This window comes from Anomaloglossus baeobatrachus, chromosome 6 (assembly GCF_048569485.1).
Source record: "Anomaloglossus baeobatrachus isolate aAnoBae1 chromosome 6, aAnoBae1.hap1, whole genome shotgun sequence".
NCBI lineage: Eukaryota > Metazoa > Chordata > Amphibia > Anura > Aromobatidae > Anomaloglossus > Anomaloglossus baeobatrachus.
The window spans coordinates 336,417,337-336,441,621 of NC_134358.1; the positions used below are offsets into that span (position 1 = coordinate 336,417,337).

The 24,285-nt window shown below is 45.1% G+C and overlaps 1 protein-coding gene across 1 annotated transcript in view; it reads right to left on the reverse strand.

Moving 5' to 3' along the window:
* Positions 1–24,285, reverse strand: part of ANKRD33B (ankyrin repeat domain 33B) — a 691,707-nt gene that overhangs the window by 216,524 nt on the left and 450,898 nt on the right. Inside the window, exon 2 of the mRNA XM_075316544.1 lies at positions 1,165–1,294. Coding sequence (XP_075172659.1) covers positions 1,165–1,294 — 130 coding nt within the window. The remainder of the gene's footprint in view (positions 1–1,164; positions 1,295–24,285) is intronic.

A 24,285-nucleotide genomic window follows, 5' to 3' on the forward strand; every position in this document is an offset into this window, starting at 1 on the left:
AATAAAAAAAACAAGTACCTCTCTTCTCCTTCCGACCGTGATAGTTACGCCCCTGCCCCCATACTTCACACACCCTGCTCCCCATATAGCCTGCAACCCCCATATCACACATACTACACCCCCATATGTCACACACCCTGCCCGACATATCTCACCCTGCCTGTACCCCAACTTACCCCTCTCTCAAGCACTCTGCACCCCTTCACATCCTTCTGTCACAGTCTGCAGCCCTCATATGCCACTCACCCTGCACCCCCCCTCATGTCCCCTCTCCCTCTCATGTCCCCTCTCCCCTCATTACCAGCCATGTGTCCCAGTCTCCTTCAGGAATCGATATCTTCTGGTGCTTTCTGCCCGGCAAACCTGTGTCTCCTCCCACACAGTCACATGGGCATGACATCACTGCAGGTCCTGGTAGGATGGATTCCGTCTTCTGTGCAGGAACACTTCTGCTCTGCTGCAGGTCAGAAACGCCTGGTGGGCCTCTCCAGGTCAGGGGCCCCTCTACCCCCTGCTGACACCGGGCCCCCCCTGACTCACAGGCCGGCCCCCTGGTAGTCGGCCACTACACAGTGCATCTCCTCTCTTACAGAGGGCCCTGCGGGCCCGGTCACAGTGGCGACCTCTGCGACCGTGGTCGTTATGCCCCTGTCGAGCAGTGACTAAAACTGCTCTTGCAGTAGCTCTATGGCTCAAAGCTTGAGGATGGTGTGAGGGACAAAGTCCATTCCTCTTGGCAGTTTGGCTTTTACTGCTGTGGCCACAAGGCTTCAAAACTTTATTTACCTCCAGAGAAACCTCATATCTGCAGGATAATAGTGTTTTTTTTCCACATTACAGATTCCCTTTAAAAATCAGTGGATGGTAAAGGTACAGACACCCTGCCTCCTTCATTTTTAAAGAATGGATGAGAAATTAAAAAACAGATGCAACATGGATGACACTTGAGAGAAAAAAGAGACTATTTTATACAGATTAAAAGTTGATGCCAATGTGTGAATGTAGTAAAAAAAAATGTATCACAAAATAGTTATGTCAATGGTCATAGGAAACTTATGAAGTTATTTAAAATACAGCATGATTAGAGAAGATAAACATCAAGAACAAAAAAAGGTTTATGATTATATAAAGATTCAAAATTAGTAATAAACTAACAATAATTACCTGCTTGTGCAGATGTGATGAGAGGAGTGTTCCCTTCATTATCTTGCCAATTCACATTCACATGAAGACATTGTGATAGAGTTATTACAATATCCACATAGCCTTGATAACAGGCAACGTGAAGTCCAGTCTGAAAAAATAGAGTAAGGTTCATGATCATAATGCTTTGTAATTACAGGTCAGTATATGCAGTATAAGTTTTTCTTAAAGGGGTGGTCTGAAGACTGAAGAAATTTTTATCTAAATCCCTATCTATTTATTAATCTAAAATAATTTCTAATGTTGCTGTATTAAAAATTTCCTACCTTCCTTCCTTTAATTGTTTTTCCCTACTTCCTGTCTGATGACACTTTGTTTGAGATTCCCACTACATGCTGGGATACTCAAATGAAGTGCAATCAGGGGGCAGAGGGTGCAGTCACTGACACAGCCTCTGCCCCCTCCCTGAAATGAAGCACCATCAGTTTCAGGGGCTACTCTATCCCTCTATGCTCACTGTGTGAGCTGCACAGTAAACGCATCCGCTCTGTTGCCTGCTCAGATCAGCAGAGCAGATGCTCCACCATCAAACATGGTGGTGAGAGTATTGTGCTGTGAAAGGATAATTTTCTTTAGGAGGGACAGGAAAGCTGGTCAGAGTTGATGGGAAGGTGGATGGAGCTAAACACAAGGCAATCCTGGATGAAAACCTGTTAGAGGTTGCAAAAGACTTGAGAGGAAAGGCGGCGTTACACGCTACGATATATCGTGCGATCGCATGAGCGATTGCACCCGCCCCCGTCGTTTGTGCATCACGGGCAATTCATTGCCCGTGGCGTACAATGACGTTAACCCCCGTCACATGTACTTACCTCCCTAACGACGTCGCTGTGGGCGGCGAACATCCTCTTCCTCCGCTTCTATTGGGCGGCCACTGTGTGACGTTCGGTGTCACAGCGACGTCACACAGTGGCCGTCCAATAGAAGCGGAGGGGCGGAGATGAGTGGCCGCAACATCCCGCCCACCTCCTTCCTTCCTCATTGCCGGCAGGACGGAGGTAAGCTGTGTTTGTTGTTCCCGGGGTGTCACACGTAGCGATGTGTGCTGCCTTGGGAACGACGAACAACCGGCGCGCAGAAAGAGGAACGACATTATGAAAATGAACGACGTGTCAACGAGCAACGATAAGGTGAGTAGTTTTGCTCGTTAACAGTCGTTTGGAGCTGTCACACGCTATGACATCTCTAACGATGCCGGATGTGCGTCACGAATTCCGTGACCCCGACGACATATCGTTAGATATATCGTAGCATGTAACGGGGCCTTAAGGTATAGATTCACATACCAGCAGGACAACAACCCTAAACATACTGCCAGAGCTATAATGCAATGGGTTAGATTAAAGCATTTTCATTTGTTTAAAAGGCCCAGTCAATGTCCAGACCTAAATGCCATTAAGGGTATGTGCGCACGTTGCTTTTTACCTGCTTTTTACCTGCTTTTTTGCTGCTTTTTCTTCTGCGCTGTTTAATGCCAAAATGGATGTGTTCTTCTATTCAAGCAAAGTCTATGGGAATTTGGGTTTCTTGTTCACACTATGTTGTTCAAAATGCTGCGTTTTTGTGGCAGAACTTTGGTCAAAAACTCAGCTTTGCAGTGCAAAACCCAAATGGCAAAAACAATTGACATGTTGCTTCTTTGAAAAGCTGAGTTTTTGACCAAAGTTCTGCCACAAAAAGGCAGCATTTTGAACAACATAGTGTGAACAAGAAACCCAAATTCCCATAGACTTTGCTTGAATAGAAGAACACATCCATTTTGGCATTAAACAGCGCAGAAGAAAAAGCAGCAAAAAAGCAGGTAAAAAGCAGGTAAAAAGCAACGTGCGCACATACCCTAAAAATGTGGGGCAAGACTTGAAAATTGCTGTTCATAGATGTCCTCCATCTTAGCAAGAGCTATTTTGCAAAGAAGAGCGGGCAGAAATTTCATCCTCTAAATGTATAAAGCTGGAAGAGACACACCTGATAAGACTTGAAGCAGTAATTACAGTGAAAGGAGGTCCATCAAAGTAGAAAAACATGAAGTTTTAAATCAGCTCACCAACAGTACTGGCATTGTCCACATAGCAAATGTACCAAGCATTTGGACTGAAGAATAGGTGTGTGGATCCACATGGCTGGTGTCTACAGTCTACAGTCATGCTTAATAATGTTCTAGTTTGTCGATTGTCCAAAACATGTCAGGAGTTACTGTACTTTTACATCACGTTTTAAGGATTTGAAATAAAACAGGAATTTTAATATTGGTGCTGGGTACGTATTTCCTCTGCTGGTCCTTCAAAGTATTGACTCGGGGGCTGAATACAAACGCACATCACACTTTTCAGATTTATATTTTTGGAACATATAACAAATCATGTATCATTTCTTTTTCGCTTCACAACTTGCTACTTATTGTTGTAATATCACATAAAATCACAAAGGAAAACATATTTCAGCTAAAGGTCTATACTCCCTGAAGCCACAAGACAGCAGAAAAAAGGGTGTTTTTTCTTTACCAAAACTGCTGGATGAATGCAACAGACATATAGAGCCTGTTTTATCATTTGCAATTTATTGAACTCCTTTTCTTTTTCTGCCTGGTGATATTTGCTTTCGTTTTCTCTCCAAATTCTTCAAAATAGTGAACGGAGTTCATTAATTTGGTGCACAATCAAAAATGCTCTTTTCTTGTCTTTACCAGTTTTTGCAAACTTTTAGGAACAAAGTCTTGAAACTGTGCCAAATTAACAATTCCTACAGAAAACGTACTCTAGGGGAAGGAGAGATGGGAGAGATATGTTCCAAAAAAATTGATATTTGGTTAAAGTTTCATTTCATGAATCTGTATAAAACATCTGAATAAGCAAAGTTGTCTAGGAACATTTTTAAAAAAGTTGGGCAACTTAAATAGTGGAACAAAATGTATATGGAATAAAACTAGGGATGTAACAATCGTCGTGCCAGAGGGTGCTACTACAGCCAAGCCCATTGATTAAGGGGACCTGCTGACACCACGATTTTCAGCTGAATGTATTTTGGTGTGGAGAGCCATCGGCTTCTTGCACTACAATCGATATAAAGCCCATTGATCTACCAGGCACCAGCTGTTGACATCAGTGAGCAGATTGTGGGTTTAGCATGCTGCCATTGCACCGCATTGTGCAACCCTCTTGTGCCAGCTTTGGAAAAGAAAGATGATGTCGTGCATTGTGAACATGGGGACAGGTAAAAAGAGTCTTTAGTGATTTATTTATATATATTAAATGTGCTGCAGAAGAACACCAGTATGGGCATTATAATTACAGGAAGGGACCTGGATGGGGGACATAGTATAGAAAGGAGACAAGAAGAGGGAGACAATTAAGGAATGGAGCTAGAACATGATGCAATATTATTAAATAAATTGGTTGAGATGTGGAGATTATTAAAGGATGGGGACAATGATGGGGATCTTTATTACAAGATGTGGGCAAGGACAAGAGACAGAACAGGGGACATTATTAAAGAAAGAGGCCAGGATAGATGACATTATTACAAGAAGGGGCAGGAAGTGGGACAATATTACACTATAGGGGCCAGACAGAGATATATTTACAGGAAGCAGCCAGGACAGGGGACATTATTACAGAAAGACGTCAGGGTAGGGGACATTGTCAAAGGACAGGAGCTAGTACTGGGGACATTTTTTTAGGAAGGGACCAGGACAGAGGACATTATTACTGGACAGAAGAAGGGTAATGAAAATTATTACAGTAAGGGCCAGGACATGGGATATTTTTACAGGAAGAGACCAGGATGGAGGGCATTATTATGGGAAGGGGCTAAATTGGGGAACATTATTACAGCATGGGCCAAAATGGGGACATATTTACAGGAATGGGGACAGGATACAGTATATTAAAGAAAAGCGTCAGAATCGGGTGCATTATTACAGAAAATGACTAAAACAAGAGACATTATTAAAGATAGTGGCCAGGATAGTGGACATTATTACAGGATTGGGCAAAGTCGAGGAACATTATTGCAAGAAATGGCTAGGATGTGGGACATTAGTACAGCAAGTGGCCTGTACAAAGGAGATTATTACAGAAATCAGCCAGGATGGGGACATTAGGTCTGCATATAGGACATTATGATAGGATAGGTAACTTTATTCCAGGATGGGGGCCAGGAGGAGAACAATATTACAGCATGATGGACATTAATGCAAGATGTGGCCCAGGTCAGAGGACATTATTACGGAATGGAGCAGTATAGAAGATATTACAGGATGGGGCCTTATTACAAGATTAGGGCTAATGAAGAAGGACATTATTACAAGATAAAGGCCAAGATGGTTGAGATTATTTGAAAATAAAGGCCAAGACAGGAAATATTTTTACAGGAAGGGGCCATTATGGGGACATTATTACAGGATACAGGTCAGGATGTGCAACATTATTAAAGAAAAGGGCAAGGACAGGGAACATTTTTACAGGAAGGTTCCATGGCATAGGACATTATTCCAAGATGGGGGCAGAATGAGGAACATTATCATAGCTAGGAGACAGGGGGAGTACATAATTACAGGAAGGGGCCTTTATGGGTGACATTATTACAACAAAGGGCCTGGACAAAGAACATTATTACAGGAAGGGGGCAGGATGAGAACATTTTAACTAGAGATGAGCAAACCTCCCGAGGTTCAGTTTGTGTTCATCAAATTCACATGTATTCACTGAACAGTTCGATGAACATAACCGAACCCATTGAATTCAATGAGAGGCCAAAAAAGGCAAACACCTTTAGGGGGGCCAAAACCTCTCAAAACAGTTCAAACTATTTTACAGTGAATCCACACTGCTGTGGAACATAGGGCCAGATTAAGGTTGGTGGGGGCTCCTGGGGGAAAAATCTCTTGGGGGTTCAATAACGATAACATTTTTAGCCATAACAGTAGAGCGCGAACTGTAGCATTTAGATATAAATCCAATGAGCATGTATCTTATCCTGTTGTTCTGCCACATTCATATTTACAGTACTACAATACAGAAACAGTCCAGGATAACTCACAGCAGTCACTTATACACAGAAAGTAGTTACTTATGTTTTTTTACTGATCCCAATGTTAAGAAAGCCAGGGCCGGCACCAGGTTTTTGTGGCCCCCAGGCGAAAGAGTCTCAGTGGGCCCCAACCACACTCAGACACGCACATACAGATAAGTACACACACAGACATATATACATATACATATTTGAAGACAAATTCACAAAAATACATAGAAACAGACAAATCTATACACAGTCATATACACTGACATACATAGATACACATCATACATCCAGACACAGACACATTAGAGGTATAGGAATGTCGCCAGCAGCCTCACTCACCTCTTCCTCTTATTTCCGTCTAGCTCCTTCAGGGCATGGGGCTGTGATGCATGATTGCTAACAGACATAGTCGCGCACAATGCACATTGACACTGCACTGCTGTATATACATCACAGGAGGGGCTGGGGGCTGCAATATATACATTACAGGAGGGGCAGGGGGCATAGACATTACTGGGGGGCATACATGTTACTGAGGGTGGCATAGATGTTACTGGAGTGCCAAAAAGCTCTGGGGGCGTACATATAACTGGGATGGGTAGGATAGCGCTCTGGGGGGCCCATACAGTTCTGGGAGGGCCGCACAGATGGCTTTGGCAGCCGCTCGCACAGCTCTGATGCATACATACACACTCATGCAGCTCTGCTTCATATACAAACACACACACACACACACACACACCCTGATAGCACTGTTGCACACATCTCTGCTGCATATGTAGATACAGAAAAACACACAGCTCTGCTGCCTTCATGAACACAACACTACAATACACAATGTACTGCTGTATACGCACACAACTCTGCTGCCCAAAGAGTATGTATTCATACAGCTCTGCTGCCCACATAGATCTGCTGCCCAAAAAGTATATATATACACAGCTCTGCTGCCCAAAAAGTATATATACACACAGCTCTGCTGCACACACAGCTCTACTGCCCAAAGAGTATATATACACAGCTCTGCTGCCCACACAGCTCTACTGCTCAAAGAGTATATATACACAGACCTCTGCTGCATACACAGCTATACTGCCCAAAGAGTATGTATTCACACAGCTCTACTGCCCACACAGCTCTGCTGGCCAAAGAGTTGGTCTGAGAACCCTGCCATAGACAAAATAAAACTTGGAGACCAAATTTGGCGTTTCCACATTTCCAAAAATTATCGGCAGACATCAGTAGAGTGGCATAAATTGGCCCACAGTACCCATAGTGTCTTAGCACTGCAGTCAGGCATTGCCATACACCAGACAGGGTCTGGCCCAGCATTTACAGCTTCAAATCAAGAAGTGGGTGGGTGGATGATTGACAGGTGTAGACCTGATGCTCAAAGAACCCTGCAAGATACAAATTGGAGACCCATCTTGGAGTCTTCATATTTCCAAAAATTATCAGCAGACAGCTGGACAGTGGCATCAATTGGCCCACAGTACCGATAGTGTCATAGCACTGCAGTAAAATAGAGTAATGCACCAGACAAGGCTGGTCGTTGTGACTCAGGAGGAAGCAAAAGGAGGATGAATAAGAGGAATCAAGTGTTAAATACATATAAAGAAGCCAATTTATAAAATTTACAGAGGTGAACACACTGTGTAATTGTAGCGTTAGCAAGACACTTGTTAGTAACATCAGCAGCAGTCGCAACAGCTGCCACAGAAGCCACAACAAAGGTATCAGACTGCAATAACGTGAGATCAATGTAGCAAATTGAAAACTACACTCTTACACTTACAGGGGACAGCCGGATGTAACACACCCGCATCGGGGCCTGGGGGTTACTCGTTACTGGGCTGCGGTTCTGTTCTGGGATGCTGCAGTGGCCAGGCCTGGTTCTGTGACCCCGGCGGTGTCGTTCAATAAAGATGGTAGTTGTGGGGGGAATATTTACAGGGAAGATGTTGTGACGCCACCTGTGGTATGCGGCAAGATAGGTGCTACCGCTGCTGTTTAGTTCTCCCTGGGGTCGGTGGTGACGCAGCAGAGATGGAATAGCTCTCCACAGGTAGAGCTTGGCCCCAGGGCGGTTGGGAGTAGTAGTCTATGATGGCGGGGGAACAGGGCCGGATGCACAGGGAATAACCGGACGACACAGGGATGCCGTCACAAGTTCTTTACTCACAGTTCAGAGTTCCAGGTTAGCACGTCCAGACAAATGCTGCCTTTGGAGTGCCAGGTCCTTCTGTGATGGGCTCCAGACGATCTCCGATAGTTTGGAGGGAGAACCCAGTACACCATTCTGTGTCCCTTTCCTGGTCGTCTTCCTGCGCCGACCTCTCCCGCCTGTCCCACACCTGCACACACGGAGCCCTGAGCTGGTGTCCGCGGGCCCTATTGGGTGGCTTGAAGTGCTATCCCTTTTGCACTATGTAGTCACCTTTTCACTGGATATGTGTGGATTTGGCTTCGGCACTTGAAGTAACCTCGGCCTCCGGTTAGCTAGCTGAGTCTTGAAGTTCTGCACTAGTTGAGCGGCCGATCCCCTACTGCGGCCAAGTCCCTTCACTCCGGTATGTCATATGTGGAACGGGGCCACGGGAGTATGGTCGTTTCCCGTGGGCTCTAGGACCCTTTCTGTCGTGTGCCTGGGCCAAGCTGCTGCAGCTCCAGACCACAGGTCTTAACTCCTCCTCTGCTCCTTCCGACTGACTAACTTTCAACAGGCTGATCCCACTAACTAGACTCCACCACCCAGCCTGGCCTTGGACTGTCACTAGACCCTTACCATGGTCTGATGGGGAGTTGCTGAGTGAGAGTGTCTGTGTTTTGTGTATACCGGTTTGTGACCCCCTCCTTACCCTGGAATGGGATACTATAACTCAGGCTGGGATGCAGTACCTCTGTGGCGACTAAAGCCTCAGGGGCACCATACTCCCTCGCAGCAAATCCCAGCATGTCCTCAGGTTTTAACAGAAACAAAAATACAGTGGTGTTATGATATGCACATTTTTTCTTCTGTGCAACAGGTAACAAACATTTTCTTCTCTTTATGGGAGGAATTATTTCCTTGAACATTGCAAACATGATGAACAGTTTTGTAATACAATATAAAACTCTGTAATGTAAAACACATTAACATTTTCAGGGAGTCAATGATGCCAAGATTCCTTGCGCCGCTCTGGGTATCAACTATTAAAGCAGCAATTTGACCAATAACATGGAGGACCCGCCACCAACAAACCCCCAACGTTGGCTCTGGGTGGACGACAGAGCATTCCTGACCACGCTTCATTGCTTCGACCATGCCAGACAGGTTTTAACTCCTGTGGTTACACAATTCTGCTAGGGGGCACTGTAACCAGTGTTAACTATTTACAAGGGCAGTCCTAACCACAAATGGTCCAATTGTCAATTTTTAAGCAGAAGGAAAAAACCCCCATTATCTTTACTTTCAATTAAACCAGTTATCTATCAAAGTTATCATTTCTAAGCAGGTTAACTATTTACACTTTACTGCTTCAAGATTTTTCTTTTTATACTGCCTTGCACCAGGTCTGCAGCTTTCCAGCTGAGGGCATTTCAGGCGCTTAAGTAGGCCACAGCTAAGACCCAGTGTCTGTGTCCCCTGGTCATAGGGCGCAGTCTTTAGGGTGCTTACTGGGACAGGTTCCCTGTTTTGTGCTTCTTTTCAGCATTCCGGTGCAGTTTACTTCTCTCTTCCTGGGGAGGCGGGACTCCGGGGTCCTTTGGTAAGTTTCATTTCTCTCCTGTTACTGTAGGGGGTGGGCACAGCTTTTCGCGCAATACTGCAATCCAGCCCTCGATGGCACGCCCCCTTGTTTCCCACGCGCCACGTGGTTAATGGCGGCCGCTGTTTTTTGAGGAACGCCATTTGCACAGTCCTTTTTACACAGTCTTTAGGCACACAGTACCCGTGGTAACGGGCACAAAATCCTGCTCGTGACACCAAAATTGACACACCTGCACCGGGGCCTGGGGGTTACTTGTTACCGGGCTGCATTTCTGTTCTGGGATGCTGCAGTGGCCAGGCCTGGTTCTGTGACCTCGGCGTTGTCGTTCAATAAAGATGGTGGTTGTGAGGGGAATATTTACAAGGGAGATGTCGTGACGCCACCTGTGGTATGCAGCAAGATAGGTGCCACGCTGCTGTTCAGTTCTCCCTGGGGTCGTTGGTGGCACAGCAGAGATGGAATAGCTCTCCACAGGTAGAGCTGGGCCCTAGGGCTGTTGGGAGTAGTAGTCTATGATGGCGGGGCGCAGGGCTGGAGGCGCAGGGAATAACCAGACGACACAGGGATGCAATCACAAGGTCTTTACTCACAGTTCAGAGTTCCAGGTTAGCACATCCAGACAAATGCTGCCTTTGGAGTGCTGGGTCCTGCTGTGATCCCGGGTAGTTCGGATGCACAACCCGGTACAACCTTCTGTGTCCCTTTCCTGGTCATCTTCCTGCGCTGACCTCTCCCGTCTGTCCCGTGCCTGCCCACACGGAGCCCCAAGCCGGTGTCCGCGGGCCCTATTGGGTGGCTTGAAGCTCTATCCCTTTCGCCCTATATGGTCACCTTTTCACTGGATGTGTGTGGATTTGGTTTGGAACTTGAAGTAACCTCGGCCTCCGGTTAGCCAGCTGAGTCTTGACGTTCTCCACTAATTGAGGGGCCAGCCCCCTACTGTGGCCAAGTCCCTCCACTCCGGTATGTCATATGTGGAATGAGGCCACGGAAGTATGGTCGCTTCCCGTAGGCTCTAGGACCCTTTCTGTCCTGTGCCTGGGCCGAGCTGCTGAGGCTCCAGACCACAGGTCTTACATAGTTACATAGTTACTTAGGTTGAAAAAAGACCTAGGTCCATCTAGTTCAACCTTCCTCCACCAGTTCTACATTTAGTCACTAAGTCATTTATAACCAACAATGTTTTGTGTACTGAGGAAATCATCCAGCCCTTTTTTAAAAGCTGTTATAGTATCTGCCATTACTACCTCTTGTGGTAGTGTATTCCACAGTCTGACCGCTCTAACTGTAAAGAACCCTTTCCTATTTAGGTGTCGGAATCGCTTTTCTTCCACTCGCAGTGAGTGCCCCCTGGTCCTTAGTACTGTCTTTGGAAGAAATAAGTCATGTGCCAGTCCTTTATATTGACCACACATGTATTTATACATATAAATGAGATCTCCTCTGAGACGTCTTTTTTCTAAGCTAAACATATCTAACTTTTTCAACCTGTCATCATATGGGAGGCCTTCCATTCCTTATAATAGTCTAGTTGCCCGCCTTTGAACTGACTCTAACTTCTGAATGTCCTTTTTAAAATGTGGAGCCCAAAACTGGATCCCGTATTCCAGATGTGGCCTTACAAGTGATTTATAGAGGGGTAACAATACGTTGGGATCACGGGATCTAATCTCTCTTTTTATACACCCTAAAATCTTGTTTGCTTTAGCAGCTGCTGCTTGACATTGAGTGCTGCTGCTCAGCTTATTTTTAATGAGAATACCCAAGTCCTTCTCCTGTTCTGTAGTCCCGAGTTTACTTCCATTTAATGTATACGCAGCTATAGGATTACTCCGTCCTAGGTGCATTACTTTACATTTATCAACATTAAATCTCATTTGCCAAGTATCTGCCCATTCTGACATCTTATCCAGATCTTTTTGTAATATTGTACTATCCAGGTCAGTTTTTAATATCCTACATAGTTTGGTGTCATCGGCAAAGACTGACACTGTACTATCAATCCCATCCACAAGGTCATTAATAAAGAGAGTAAAAAGAATCGGTCCAAGCACAGATCCCTGCGGCACCCCACTGCTGACTATAGCCCATTTAGAGAATGTACCATTTATGACTACTCTTTGTTTCCTATCTTTTAGCCAATTGCTTACCCAGTTGCATATTGTGTCCCCTAGTCCTTGCTTCTGGAGCTTTAGTATAAGGCTATTATGTGGTACAGTATCAAATGCCTTTGCAAAGTCCAAATAAATCACATCAGCTGCATTACCAATATCCAGGTTTGAACTTACCCCCTCATAGAACCCCAACAGGTTGGCTAGACACGACTTATCTTTCATGAATCCATGCTGTTTGTCAGTTATCATATTATTTTCTGCAATATATTTTTGCATGTCATCCCTTAAAATGCCCTCAAAAACTTTGCATACTACTGATGTCAGGCTTACTGGACGGTAGTTGCCTGGATCTACCCTCTTACCTTTCTTAAATATCGGTACCACATCAGCAATCCTCCAATCCTGAGGCACCAACCCTGTTACAAGTGAGTCTAAAAAGATGAGATACAGCGGTCTGTCGATTACGGAGCTCAATTCCCTCAATATTCGTGAATGAATGCCATCTGGCCCTGGGGATTTGTCAATGTTTAATTTACTCAGACGTAGGCGTACTTCATCTTGTGTTAAATTAATTATATCGGGTGGTGGACTTTGATTTTTCACTTGTTGAATGATCCCTGGTACAGTCAGTTCCTTGGTGAATACAGATGAGAAATGCCTATTTAATATCTCAGTCTTTTGTTTGTCCTCTATAACTAACTTGTTATTATATTTTAAGGGGCCGATACTATCCTTTGTTTTCCTTTTGGCATTAATGTATTTATAAAAGATTTTGGGATTTATTTTAATGTCATTGGCGATTTTTGTTTCAGTAGCTAATTTTGCTTGTTTGATTTCTTTTTTACATTTCCTATTGATATCTTTATACTCCTGCAATGCTATTTCTGTATTCTCAGCCTTTAAGATTTTAAATGCCCTTTGTTTTTGTTTTATTATACTTTGTACAGTCTTATTTATCCATAGTGGTTTATTTTTATTCCTGGACATTTTATTACCAGAGGGTATACGTTTTTTACAGGACTCTAGTAGTATATCCTTAAACTTACCCCATTTATGTTCGGTATCCCCAGTTACCATGACTTTGTCCCAATCTACACATTTAAGCTCTTCCCTTAATTTGTTGAAATCAGCTTTCCTAAAATTCCAGGTTTTAGCATTCCCCCTTTGAAATGTTCTATTGAATATTATGTTGAAGCTTACCATATTATGATCACTGGTGCCCAAGTGCTCCCGGACCTGTAGATTTGAAATTGTATCCGGTCTATTTGACAGGACTAGATCTAGCAAATTATCTCCCCTGGTCGGTTCACCTACCATCTGAGAGAGGAAGTGGTCTTGAATGGTAGATAAGAACTTACAGCTTTTAGCAGAACCAGAAGATTCTATGTCCCACTGAATGTCTGGATAGTTGAAATCCCCCATAATAAGAACCCGATTATTATTATTAGCTGCCTTTTCAATTTGTTCCAGCATTTCACCCTCTATTTGTTCAGGTATGTTAGGAGGCTTATAGCAAACTCCAATTAGCATTTTTCCATTATTCCCCTCCCCATGTACATTTACCCATACTGACTCTACATTGTTGCTGTTCCCCTCAATGTCATCATACAACACAGATTTTAGGTTAGATTTAATAAATATACACACCCCACCACCTTTTTGGCCTTTCCTGTCCTTCCTAAATGTACTATAACCCTGTATGTTTGTCACCCAGTCATGGCTTTCATCCAGCCAGGTTTCCGTAATGCCCACCACATCATAATCCATGGTTGACATAAGAGTCTCCAATTCATTCATTTTGTTTGCAAGACTTCTTGCATTTGCCAGTAGACATTTAATCCTATTAACACCTTTATTACTCCTAGCCTCCCTACGTTCCTTGTATGTCCCATCCCCCCCTAATCCTTCATTGACCCCTACCGTCTCCCTGTCTCTATCTGCTCTATCTATCCCCTTATTTGCTCCACTACCATCCCTCCCCCCCGATCCTAGTTTAACTAGTTTAAAAGCTCCTCCATCCGTCTGACCATTTTCTCCCCCAGCACAGCTGCACCTTCCCCATTGAGGTGCAGCCCGTCCCTACCGTAGAGCCTGTAGCCGACTGAGAAGTCAGCCCAGTTCTCCATGAACCCGAACCCTTCCTTCCTGCACCAATTTCTAAGCCACATATTTATCTCCCTAAGCTCCCGCTGTCTTTCTAGTGACGCTCGTGGCATCGGTACTATTTCTGAAAACACCACCTTGGAGGTCCTGGACTTCAGCTTCTCTCCTAGTTCCCTGTAATCATTTTTAAGGACCTTCCACCTGCCTCTAACTTTGTCATTAGTACCAATGTGCACCATGACCGCTGGGTTTTCCCCAGCCCCACCCAGCAATCTGTCTATCCGATCCACAATATGCCGAACCCGAGCACCCGGCAGACAACACACTGTTCGGCATTCACGGTCTCGGCGACAGATGACCCTGTCTGTCCGCCTAATTATAGAGTCCCCTACCACCATCTGTCTGGGCTTTGCTGCACTCCTATTTCCCTCCTTCCTACAGCAGTTGTTTTCCTGGTTGCTAGGAGCAACATCCTGCTGTAGTGACCCTAGTCCAGGCCCTTCATTCCTAATATCAGCCAAACAGGCATATTTACTAGGTTGTGCCAGGTCAGGACTAGGCTCCCTGACACTTTTCCCCCTACCTCTTCTTCTATCTGTTACCCTGCTACCTACCTCTGGGTCCTGATCTTCCCCACTTCCACCCTCCTCCATATCACTGGCCCCAGCCAGAGAAAGCTCAGTGAGCTCTAAACTCCTCTCCAGGTTTGCAATGCCCCTTAGTGTTGCAAGCTGCTTATTTAGATCAGTTACCTTGGCTTCCAAATACGCAACATGCTTGCATCGAGTGCAGACATATTCACCCTCGAACGGCTGCTCAAGGCATGCATACATCTGACAAGATACACACCTGGTAGCATTGTCCATGGAGCACCTATCAAATGGGGATAAACAGTAAAGTAGAAAAACAAAGAGAAAAAAACCCAATGGGAAACGTATAAGGATAAATTCAAACTATGTTCTTGTGTCAAACTATGTAATTGTGTTGAAACTATGCACTTATCTTAAATTCAGCACTTTACTTCAGTTCAGCACCTCGCTTATTCTGGGTGGTTTATATAGATGTACAATGACTATCAGAAGCTGCTAGAAGCTTCTAGAAACAGGTGTGACTAATCCTACTAATTAAATCACAAGACTAACTTTTTTTTTTTTTTCCCTTTTCACAGAATCACAAACAGACACACAATTCCCCAATGAAATTCAACAATTACAGTTATCACCACTATGTAATTGTGTTGAAACTATGCACTTATCTTAAATTCAGCACTTTACTTCAGTTCAGCACCTCGCTCGCTTAACTCCTCCACTGCTCCTTCCAACTGACTTACTTTCTACAGGCTTCTGCCACTAGCTAGACTCCACCACCCAGCCTGGCCTCGGACTGTCACCAGGCCTTTATCATGGTCTGATGGGGTGTTGCTGAGTGAGAGTGTCTGTGTTTTGTGTGTACTGGTTTGTGACCCCCTCCTTATTCTGGAATGGGATACTACACCTCTGGCTGATAAGCAGTACCTTTGTGGCGACTGAAGCCTCAGTGGCACCACTCATGCGCTTATCCATCAAGACACCACCAGCAGCATTGAAGACCAGTTCTGAGAGAACACTGGCTGCCGGGCACGACAAAGCCTACAATGTTCGACTGACAAGCTCAGGCCACTCTTCCATTCTTAAAGACTAAAATGCAAAATAGTCCAACAACTCCCCTGATGGCATTGATATTGAGCTCTAGATACTCATGCACCATCCTCCCCAGTCGTTCATTATATGTCAGACTTGTACTCTGCAGTGCAAGAATGTGCTTATGCGTCGGAAGCTTACGTGAGGTCCAAGTCCATGGTATGTGGAGGAGTAACATTCAAGCTTGCTTTCTCCATCTCCTCCCACCAACCACGGATAACAGACAAGGGATCAATATCATCTTCAACTCTTGACTGTTGTGCACTCATCACCTCTTCCTCTTCATTCACATCCATTTGTACCTCGGCTCCTGCACCTTCACTTACAGTTGGTCTGGTACCTTGAGCCCCCTTGATCGCTGTACTCCCCCTCCCATGCCACCCGCCTTTGCGATGACAGACCGGACCTTACAGATATTGGTATCCCTTATGCATCCTCATCTGCTTCCTCCTCTTCCTCTAAGTTCACCGCCTCCTACAGCAGACTGTTCGAAGTTTGCTCCATTCTAGATGACCGTAATAGTGATGCTGATGACCATAATCCTCTTAGTACCCATTTTGAAACTCTGCAGAAGGGTGCAGAGGTACTTTATCTGTGCTCACTCCGCAAGCGTGATTTGCCCCATGACCAGACCCCGTTTGCCCAGCCTACGCATTATCATATACATCACCAGTGCTAGTCGATGCAGCCACAGCTGCTGCAACATGTGCAGAGTGGAATTCCATCATGTCCATCATGTCCGTCATGTCCTCATGGCGGCACAGTGGCTCAGTGATTAGCACTGCAGCCTTGCAGCGCTGGGGTCCTGGGTTCGAATTCCACCAAGGACAACATCTGCAAGGAGTTTTTATGTTCTCCCCGTGTTTGCGTGGGTTTCCTCCGGGTTCTCCGGTTTCCTCCCACACTCCAAAGACATACAAATAGGTAATTTAGATTGTGAGACCCAATGGGGACAACGTTCCTGATGTATGTGAAGCGCTGCGGAATATGTTAGATCTATATAAAAATAAAGATTTATTTATGTTGGCATATCACATATCAACCGGCGAACCGTTTTGCAAAAAAACCTCTGTAGCGATGTGGAAGTGAGCAGACAGGTGGGATAAGGGCCTAGAAATTGCTGTACAACCATGTTGAGGATGTGAGCCATACAAGGCATGTGTGTGAGGTTGTGCCGGCGAAAAGCAACCACCATGTTTGCACCGTTATCGCACACGACCTTCCCTGGCTCCAAGTTCACCTTTTTTCTAGCCCCGTTGCAGACTTGTGGTGCTTGCATGGATGTTTGTAATCGCACTTGAGCAACCTCCACTGCCATGTTTGTTGCATGGGAACTGAGAGACTTTGTGATGAGCTAAGTTGTTGAGTCCGATATTTTGCCTTGACATCTACCTTTTGGCTTTTGAATGGGTAAATGGACTTCATTTCATATTCCTCCAACTGTCATGGAACTCACAATTTTCTTGGACAAGAGACCCACACCACTAGGCACAGCCGTCATCATCGCCTTGCTGGACAAGGAATTAGTGGGCCTCAATGCTCACTGATAAAAGTCTATTCATACTGAGCAGGAATAATGGCTGTCAACAATGTTGGAGACATTAAGAAGAGTGCTATGCATCAGCCAGGGGTGTCTAGTCTATACAGAACTGCCCAACACTTTGATAATGGTAGAGTTATGAGTCTCTACTACTTGAATAGCATAATTAATCCAATTATTGTGCCTCTACATGAACAACAGAGGCCTTATTTTATCTTCATGGATGATGATGCCCTACTTCATCAAGGCCGTACCATTAGGGAATGGCTGCTGAAGACTGTGGTACCTCCAATGGAGTGGCCTGCGCTTTCTTCGGACCTGAATCCCACAGAAAACCTATGGGATCAGCTGAGATGTGTAGAGGCTTGGAACTCTGCACCCCAGAACTTCAATGACCTGAGGGCTGCTCTTCAAGAAGAGTTGGATGCCATGCCTCAAAAGACAATAACTTAACTTATGAGAAGCATGAGACAACATCATTGAGCTGGAATTTATGCTCAAGGCCACATGACAAGTTATGGAGAGATTGACATTTTTTTGGGGTGGCATACACACAACTGTTGTTGCCATTTGTTTCAATAATTGCTTGAGGTGAGGAAATCAACATTGCATTCTCCTACTTAAATGCTCTACATTCATGCTAATATATCAGTATAGCATGAACTTTTTACATTTTTCATGAATTTCTCCCAAAAGCCAAATATCACTAACTTTTTGTGAGTAGTGTATTTTCAAAAGTTGTCATGTTCAGTTATGAAATGAGCCATTTCTTAATATTTATGACCCTCTACATTAACATCTGACAATTAATTTTTTTAGTTGGCTCTTGCGTCTATGATATCAAAGAGTTTTTCTTTTACTGTAACACTGACAAAATGTGACTGCAGGTGTCACGCGAGGTACAAGAGGACTGTCTGTGATCAGTGCAGCACAGAGGGAACACCAGGGTAATGATACACTGGAGGGCTCTGGTGCTAGGGATAAGGGAACAAGATCATCTGTTGACAGTCACCTGAGGCTGATCCTCTCCTTAATGTTCCTAGAAGAATCCTACCTCCTATGCATGGCTAGACCCTTGCTGACTCTGAACTAACCCTGACTAGTGAAGGCCAGTGAAATGCTAGTCTTGCAACTGCAATAACACAACACAAGGTAGGTAATACAAACAGGTGGGGAAATGTCGCGGGCGGGGAGGGCACCGCCGCTGCTGCGCTCGCTAACGCTCGGGTCCGGCGCTGCTGAGATGGCTGTTCGGTGGCTCGAGCGGTGGGCCAGATCCAGGAACTCGAGCAGCGCTCCTCGCCTGTGAGTGAAAGGGGGTAGTTTGGTTTGAGGGATTTGGTCCGTGACGCCACCCACGGGTTGTGGTGAGGTTGGGCACCACCGCTGCTGGTAACGGGGATCCCGGAAGCGATGGCAGGGAGCAGCTGGGATGTTGTTCTCCCCCTCCGTGGGTAGGGGTTGGTGGCCCAGGGGCCCAGTGAGGTGACGGGGAGGCAGGGTCGGGAAGGTGCAGGGTCGCTTGGACTGCGCAGCGCGGTGCCGGATGGCACGGTTGTACTCACTCAGCCACAAATGTACGCAAAGTCTTTGGTAAACCAAACTGCTGGATGGACGGGTCCCGCAGCCGGCTGCTGTAGTTCCTCCCAGACGTTTGGTGGTGGCTGCCTTTCCCTGCACCTGTGTGTATGTTCGGTCCCGATGGATTCCCACCGGTAACCCGCTCCCCAGCGTGTATATGTGCCGGAGGAGCCCTTTTGCCCGCAGGCTCTGGCCCTTGGAACTCTAGCTGTGGCGGTAGCTGTATTTCCTTTTGCTGGTTGGACGGTTGCCTTCAATCGGGTCTTGGCTGTTAGGAAACCCCTGGGGTTCCGGTCACTGATGGATTTGACCTCTAATGGCGACTCCAAGCCTGGTCGGGGTCCGTAGGCCCTGCCTGTGTGTGCTGGCTTCACTTCGCTCCCCGGTTCGGTACCGGCGGGCCACCGCCCGACCCCGGTCCTACGGTTCCGCGTTGATCTGCCTCTCCTGCAGACGGCCACCACCGTCTGCCAACCTTGCTCTCAGTGCCTGGGCCACACACCCGGACACGGTCAGTTTGCTCCTCCACTCATACTTCACTCCTCCACTTCCCTAACTGATCTGCTCTCTGACTTCCTTTTCCCGCCTCCAGGACTGTGAACTCCTCAGTGGGTGGGGCCAACTGCCTGGCTCCACCCCACCTGGTGTGGACATCAGCCCCTGGAGGGAGGCAACAAGGATTTTGTGTCTGGCTGATGTGCCTGTCTCGGGGTGGGGGTGTATGTTGCAGTACCTGTGACGACCTGGCTAGTCCAGGGCGCCACAGAAAGATACAACAAAAAGCACTCCTAGGTTTCCAGGGAACTTTGGAGCTGCAATAGAAACAACACCACAGCTATGCAGAGATAAACCCTTTCAACATGGACAGCATAGGTATGAACTATAGCTGGCATAGAGAGGAGTAGGGAGCAGATATTCATAGCAGAAGGGAGTGGCTTGAGCTGAGATTACAAGTACCGGTTAGACTTCTGCAGAATAGAAATGAATCTTAAACCGTTCAGTACCGAATGGAATTAAATATGCTCCAACTCAGAGTAAGGAATCCACAAACCTGTTGGCATTATCTTCTGATGCTAGCACCCACATCCTTTCTTATGGACCATAAACCTTCCAATATACCAGATATTGGAGAGACTGGCAAACAAAATGAGAATACACAATTCTTGCTGCCTGAAACTCTAAATTACCATCAACTATAACTGGAGGCGGAGGTAAGGGTGATAGCTCCAAAGGTGCAACATATTTTTTTAGCAATGACTTGCGAAAAACATTATGGATTTGAAGTGTCTGAGGTAGCTTAAGGCTAAGTTCACACATCCTGTGTTTTCAATCCGTCAGGTCCGTCAGCAACGGATCAGTCATTTTCAAGATGTCAACTGATGCAACTGATGTGTTTTTCACAGGATTCCTTTCACAGGAATCCTGTGAAAAAACGGATCAGTTGCGTCCGTTACATCCGCTGTGCGTCCGTTTTTTGACGGATCAGTCATGATCCGTCTGTGTTTGGGACAGCCCAGTGGGTGTGCCAAGCATGCTGGGCATGCTCAGTAGAGCATGACGGAATCCTGCGCTGGATTCCGTTGTAAGACGGATTACGACGGAATCCAGCACCATAGACATGCATTACAAGCTTGACGGATGGCGACGGATTCCTGCGCGGCGCGTTAATTTTGACGGCCCGAAAAACGTTACATTCTGCGTTGCTCCCCGCTCGGCGGTCAGTCAAAAACGACGGACCGCGACGCAGCGGATGCAACGCAGGGTCATCAGTCGCAATCCGTCGCTAATAGAAGTCTATGGGGAAATACAGGATTCCTGCAAAATATTTTGAAGGATACCGTAATTCCCCAAGGCGACGGATTGTAACTGATGCAAAACACAGGATGTGTGAACTTAGCCTAAGACAAAAGGCCACAGGATTAATAATGACAATAACTTTGTGCTGAATAATGAACCTATGACCTAGTTTCCAAGATTAAATCTTTACGTTAATATTTCTGGTGTGTAGCAGGGAAGTTAATTGTAAAATAATATATAATAATATAATTTCTCTTGTACTGGATGGGGGAGGGTAACACACACAGAAGATCATGTCTTTTACCCTCAGCCAGGTTGGGAGGAGTCTCCAACACCTGGCTATACACACGCCCCCATGACATCACAGTTTACAGCCAATTATAAGGCTAAATTAATCTTGGTCACAAGTCCTATATTAACCCCTTAAGGACGAAGCCAGTTTTGTACTTAATGCCCAGGCCATTTTTTGCAATTCTGACTAGTGTCCCTTTATGAGGTTATAACTCTGGAACGCTTCAACGGATCCTAGTGATTCTGAATTTTTTTTTCGTGACATATTGTACTTCATGATAGTTATAAATTTAGAACGATATTTTTTGCTTTTATTTGTGAAAAAATCGGAAATTTGATGAAAATTTTGCAATTTTCAAACTTTTAATTTTTATGCCCTTAAACCAGAGAGTTATGTTACACAAAATAGTTAATAAATAACATTTTCCACATGTCTACTTTACATCAGCGCAATTTTCTGAAACAACATTTTTTGGGGTTAGGAAGTTAGAAGGGTTCAAAGTTCATCAGCAATTTCCCATTTTTTCAACAAAATTCACAAAACCATTTTTTTAGGGACCACATCACATTTAAAGTGACTTTGAGAGGCCTGGGTGACAGAAAATACCCAAAAGTGACACCATTCTAAAATCTGCACTCCTCAAAGTACTCAAAACCACATTCAAGAAGTTTATTAACCCTTAATTTGTCTCACCAGAACAAAAGCAATGTGGAATGAAATATATATATATATATTTTACCTAGAATGTTGCTCTTGTGCCAATTTATTCACTTTTTGAAGAAGTAACACAACAAAGTGGAACTCAAAATTTGTTACCCAATTTCCTTGTGAGCGTGCTGACACCCCACATGTGGTCAGAAATCTCTGTTTGGACAAATGGGAGGACCCAGAACAGAAGGAGCAATATTTGAATTTTGGAAAGGAAATTTGGCTGAAAAAGATTTCGGGCACCCTGTTGAATTTGTAGGGCCCCTGAGGTACCTAAACAGCAAAAACCTCCCACAGGTGACCACATTTTGGAAACTAGACCCCTCAAGAAATTTATCTAGATGTTTGGTGAGAATTTTGAATCCCCGGGGGCTTCTCAGAATTTTATAACGTTGAGCTGTGAAAATAAAAAAATACATTTTTACCACAAAATTAGTTACTTCAACCAAGTAGCTTTTTTTTTTTAGAAGGGTATCAGGAAAAAATGCAGCAAAAATGTATTGTGCAATTTCTCCTGAGTATGCCAGTACTTCATATGTGCTGGAAATAAAATGTTTGGGTGCACAGCAGGGCTTGGATGGGAAGGAGCGCCATTAGACTGCAAAATTAGCTGGAATCATTAGTGGGCGCCATGTCGCGTTTGGAGAGCTCCTGAGCTGCCTAAACAGTGGAGCTCCCCCACAAGTGACCCCATTCTGGAAACTATCCCTCTCAAGGATTTTATCCAGTGGTATAGTGAGCATTTTAAACCCACAGGTACTTCACAGATTTTGATAACCTTAGGTCGTCATATCGAAAATTTTCATTTTGTTCCACAAAAATCTTGCTTTAGCATCAAATTTATCCCTTTTTCAAGAGTTAACACCAAAAAGTGGACCCCACGGTTTGTTATCCAATTTCTTATGAGCACAGGGATACCCCACATGTGGACAAAACCTCTGTTTGGACAAACAAGAGGGCTTGGAATGGACGGAGCACCATTTTGAATTTTGGTAAAGCTGAAAGAGATTGCGAGCACCATGTTGCATTTTCAGGGTCCCTAGGGTACCTATACAGCAGAAATCCTCCACAAGTGATCCCAATTTGGAAACTAGACCCCTCAAGGGTTTTATTCAGGGGTATAGTGAGCATTTTTAACCCCCAGGGGCATCACAAAAATGTTGCTCTAGCAGCAAATTTCTCACTTTTTGGCTATGTGCCCACGATCCAGCGACACCGAGTCTGTGGAGATGTGAGTGATATCCACGACCACGGTCCAGGTTCGGGCTGCTGCTGACTTTAGCTCTATTCTCTTCGCAGAGAACTCTCGTCTCCGCAGCATAAATTGACATGTTGCAGCACCATATGTCAGTTTATGCTATGGAGAAAATAAGCACCGTGAGCAGGAGATTTCTAAAAATCCTTCCACTGCGCTTCTACTGTACAATGCAGCATTATGGACGCAGCGAAAACTCAGCGTCCAAAACTATTGAAACCCTAATCGCGGGCACGCAGCCTAAAAAGCTAGGATGGATGGATGGACAGACAGATGTCAAACACATATATAATGTCCCACCCCCCTACATATTCTCAGTTGGCAGTGACTTTCACGTGGCACTAAAGGGTGCCTAGACTTGTTGCCAAAAAAAAAAATAATTAAAAAAAAAATAAAAACGTGGGGTCCCCCCATCTTTGATAGCCAGCTCAGGTATAGCAGACGGCTGCAGCCTGCAAACCATAGCTGGCAGCTTCACCTTGGTTGCTCATCCAATTTATAGGGTCCCCAAGCTCTTTTTTATAATTATTTATAAATAAATAATAAAAAAAAAACATGATGTCCCCCCAAATTGAATCACCAGCCAAGGTAAAGCGGACAGCTGTGGTCTGGTATTCTCAAGGTGGGAAGGTCCATAGTTATTGGCCCTTCCCAGCCTAAAAATAGAAGGCCGCAGCCGCCCCAGAAGTGGCGCATCCATTACATGCGAAAATCCTGCTGCTTTTCCCCAGCTCATCCCGTTGCCCTGGTGCGGTGGCAAACGGGGTAATAAATGGGGTTGATACCAGATGTGTAATGTCACATGGCATCAAGCCCTGGGGTTTGTGATGTCACGGCGTCTATCAGATATCAGACATCAAAACCCAGTCAATAATAATAAAAAAAACAACAAAAAAAATGTATTTGAAAAAAACACTCCCCAACACATTCCCTCTTTCACCAATCTATTGAAGAAAAAAAAATAAAAAATCTGGTCTGCCGTAATCCATTTTGTAGGTCCCACGACGACTGTGTACCAGGATATGGGGATACGCTGAGGGAATGTATCCACCATTTTCTGGAAGTGCAGGCACTCCATGTGAGGAGTGTGAGTGATACTGCACTCACGCTCCCCAGCACGCTCCCCGGGTCCACAGCACAGCAATGTGAACCTGCAGCAAGCTGTGTCCCTGCGTGCAGAGAGCCATCTGACAGGCGCTCTGCGCATGCGGCCAGTATTTCCCTGAAGACAAGGAGAAGGAG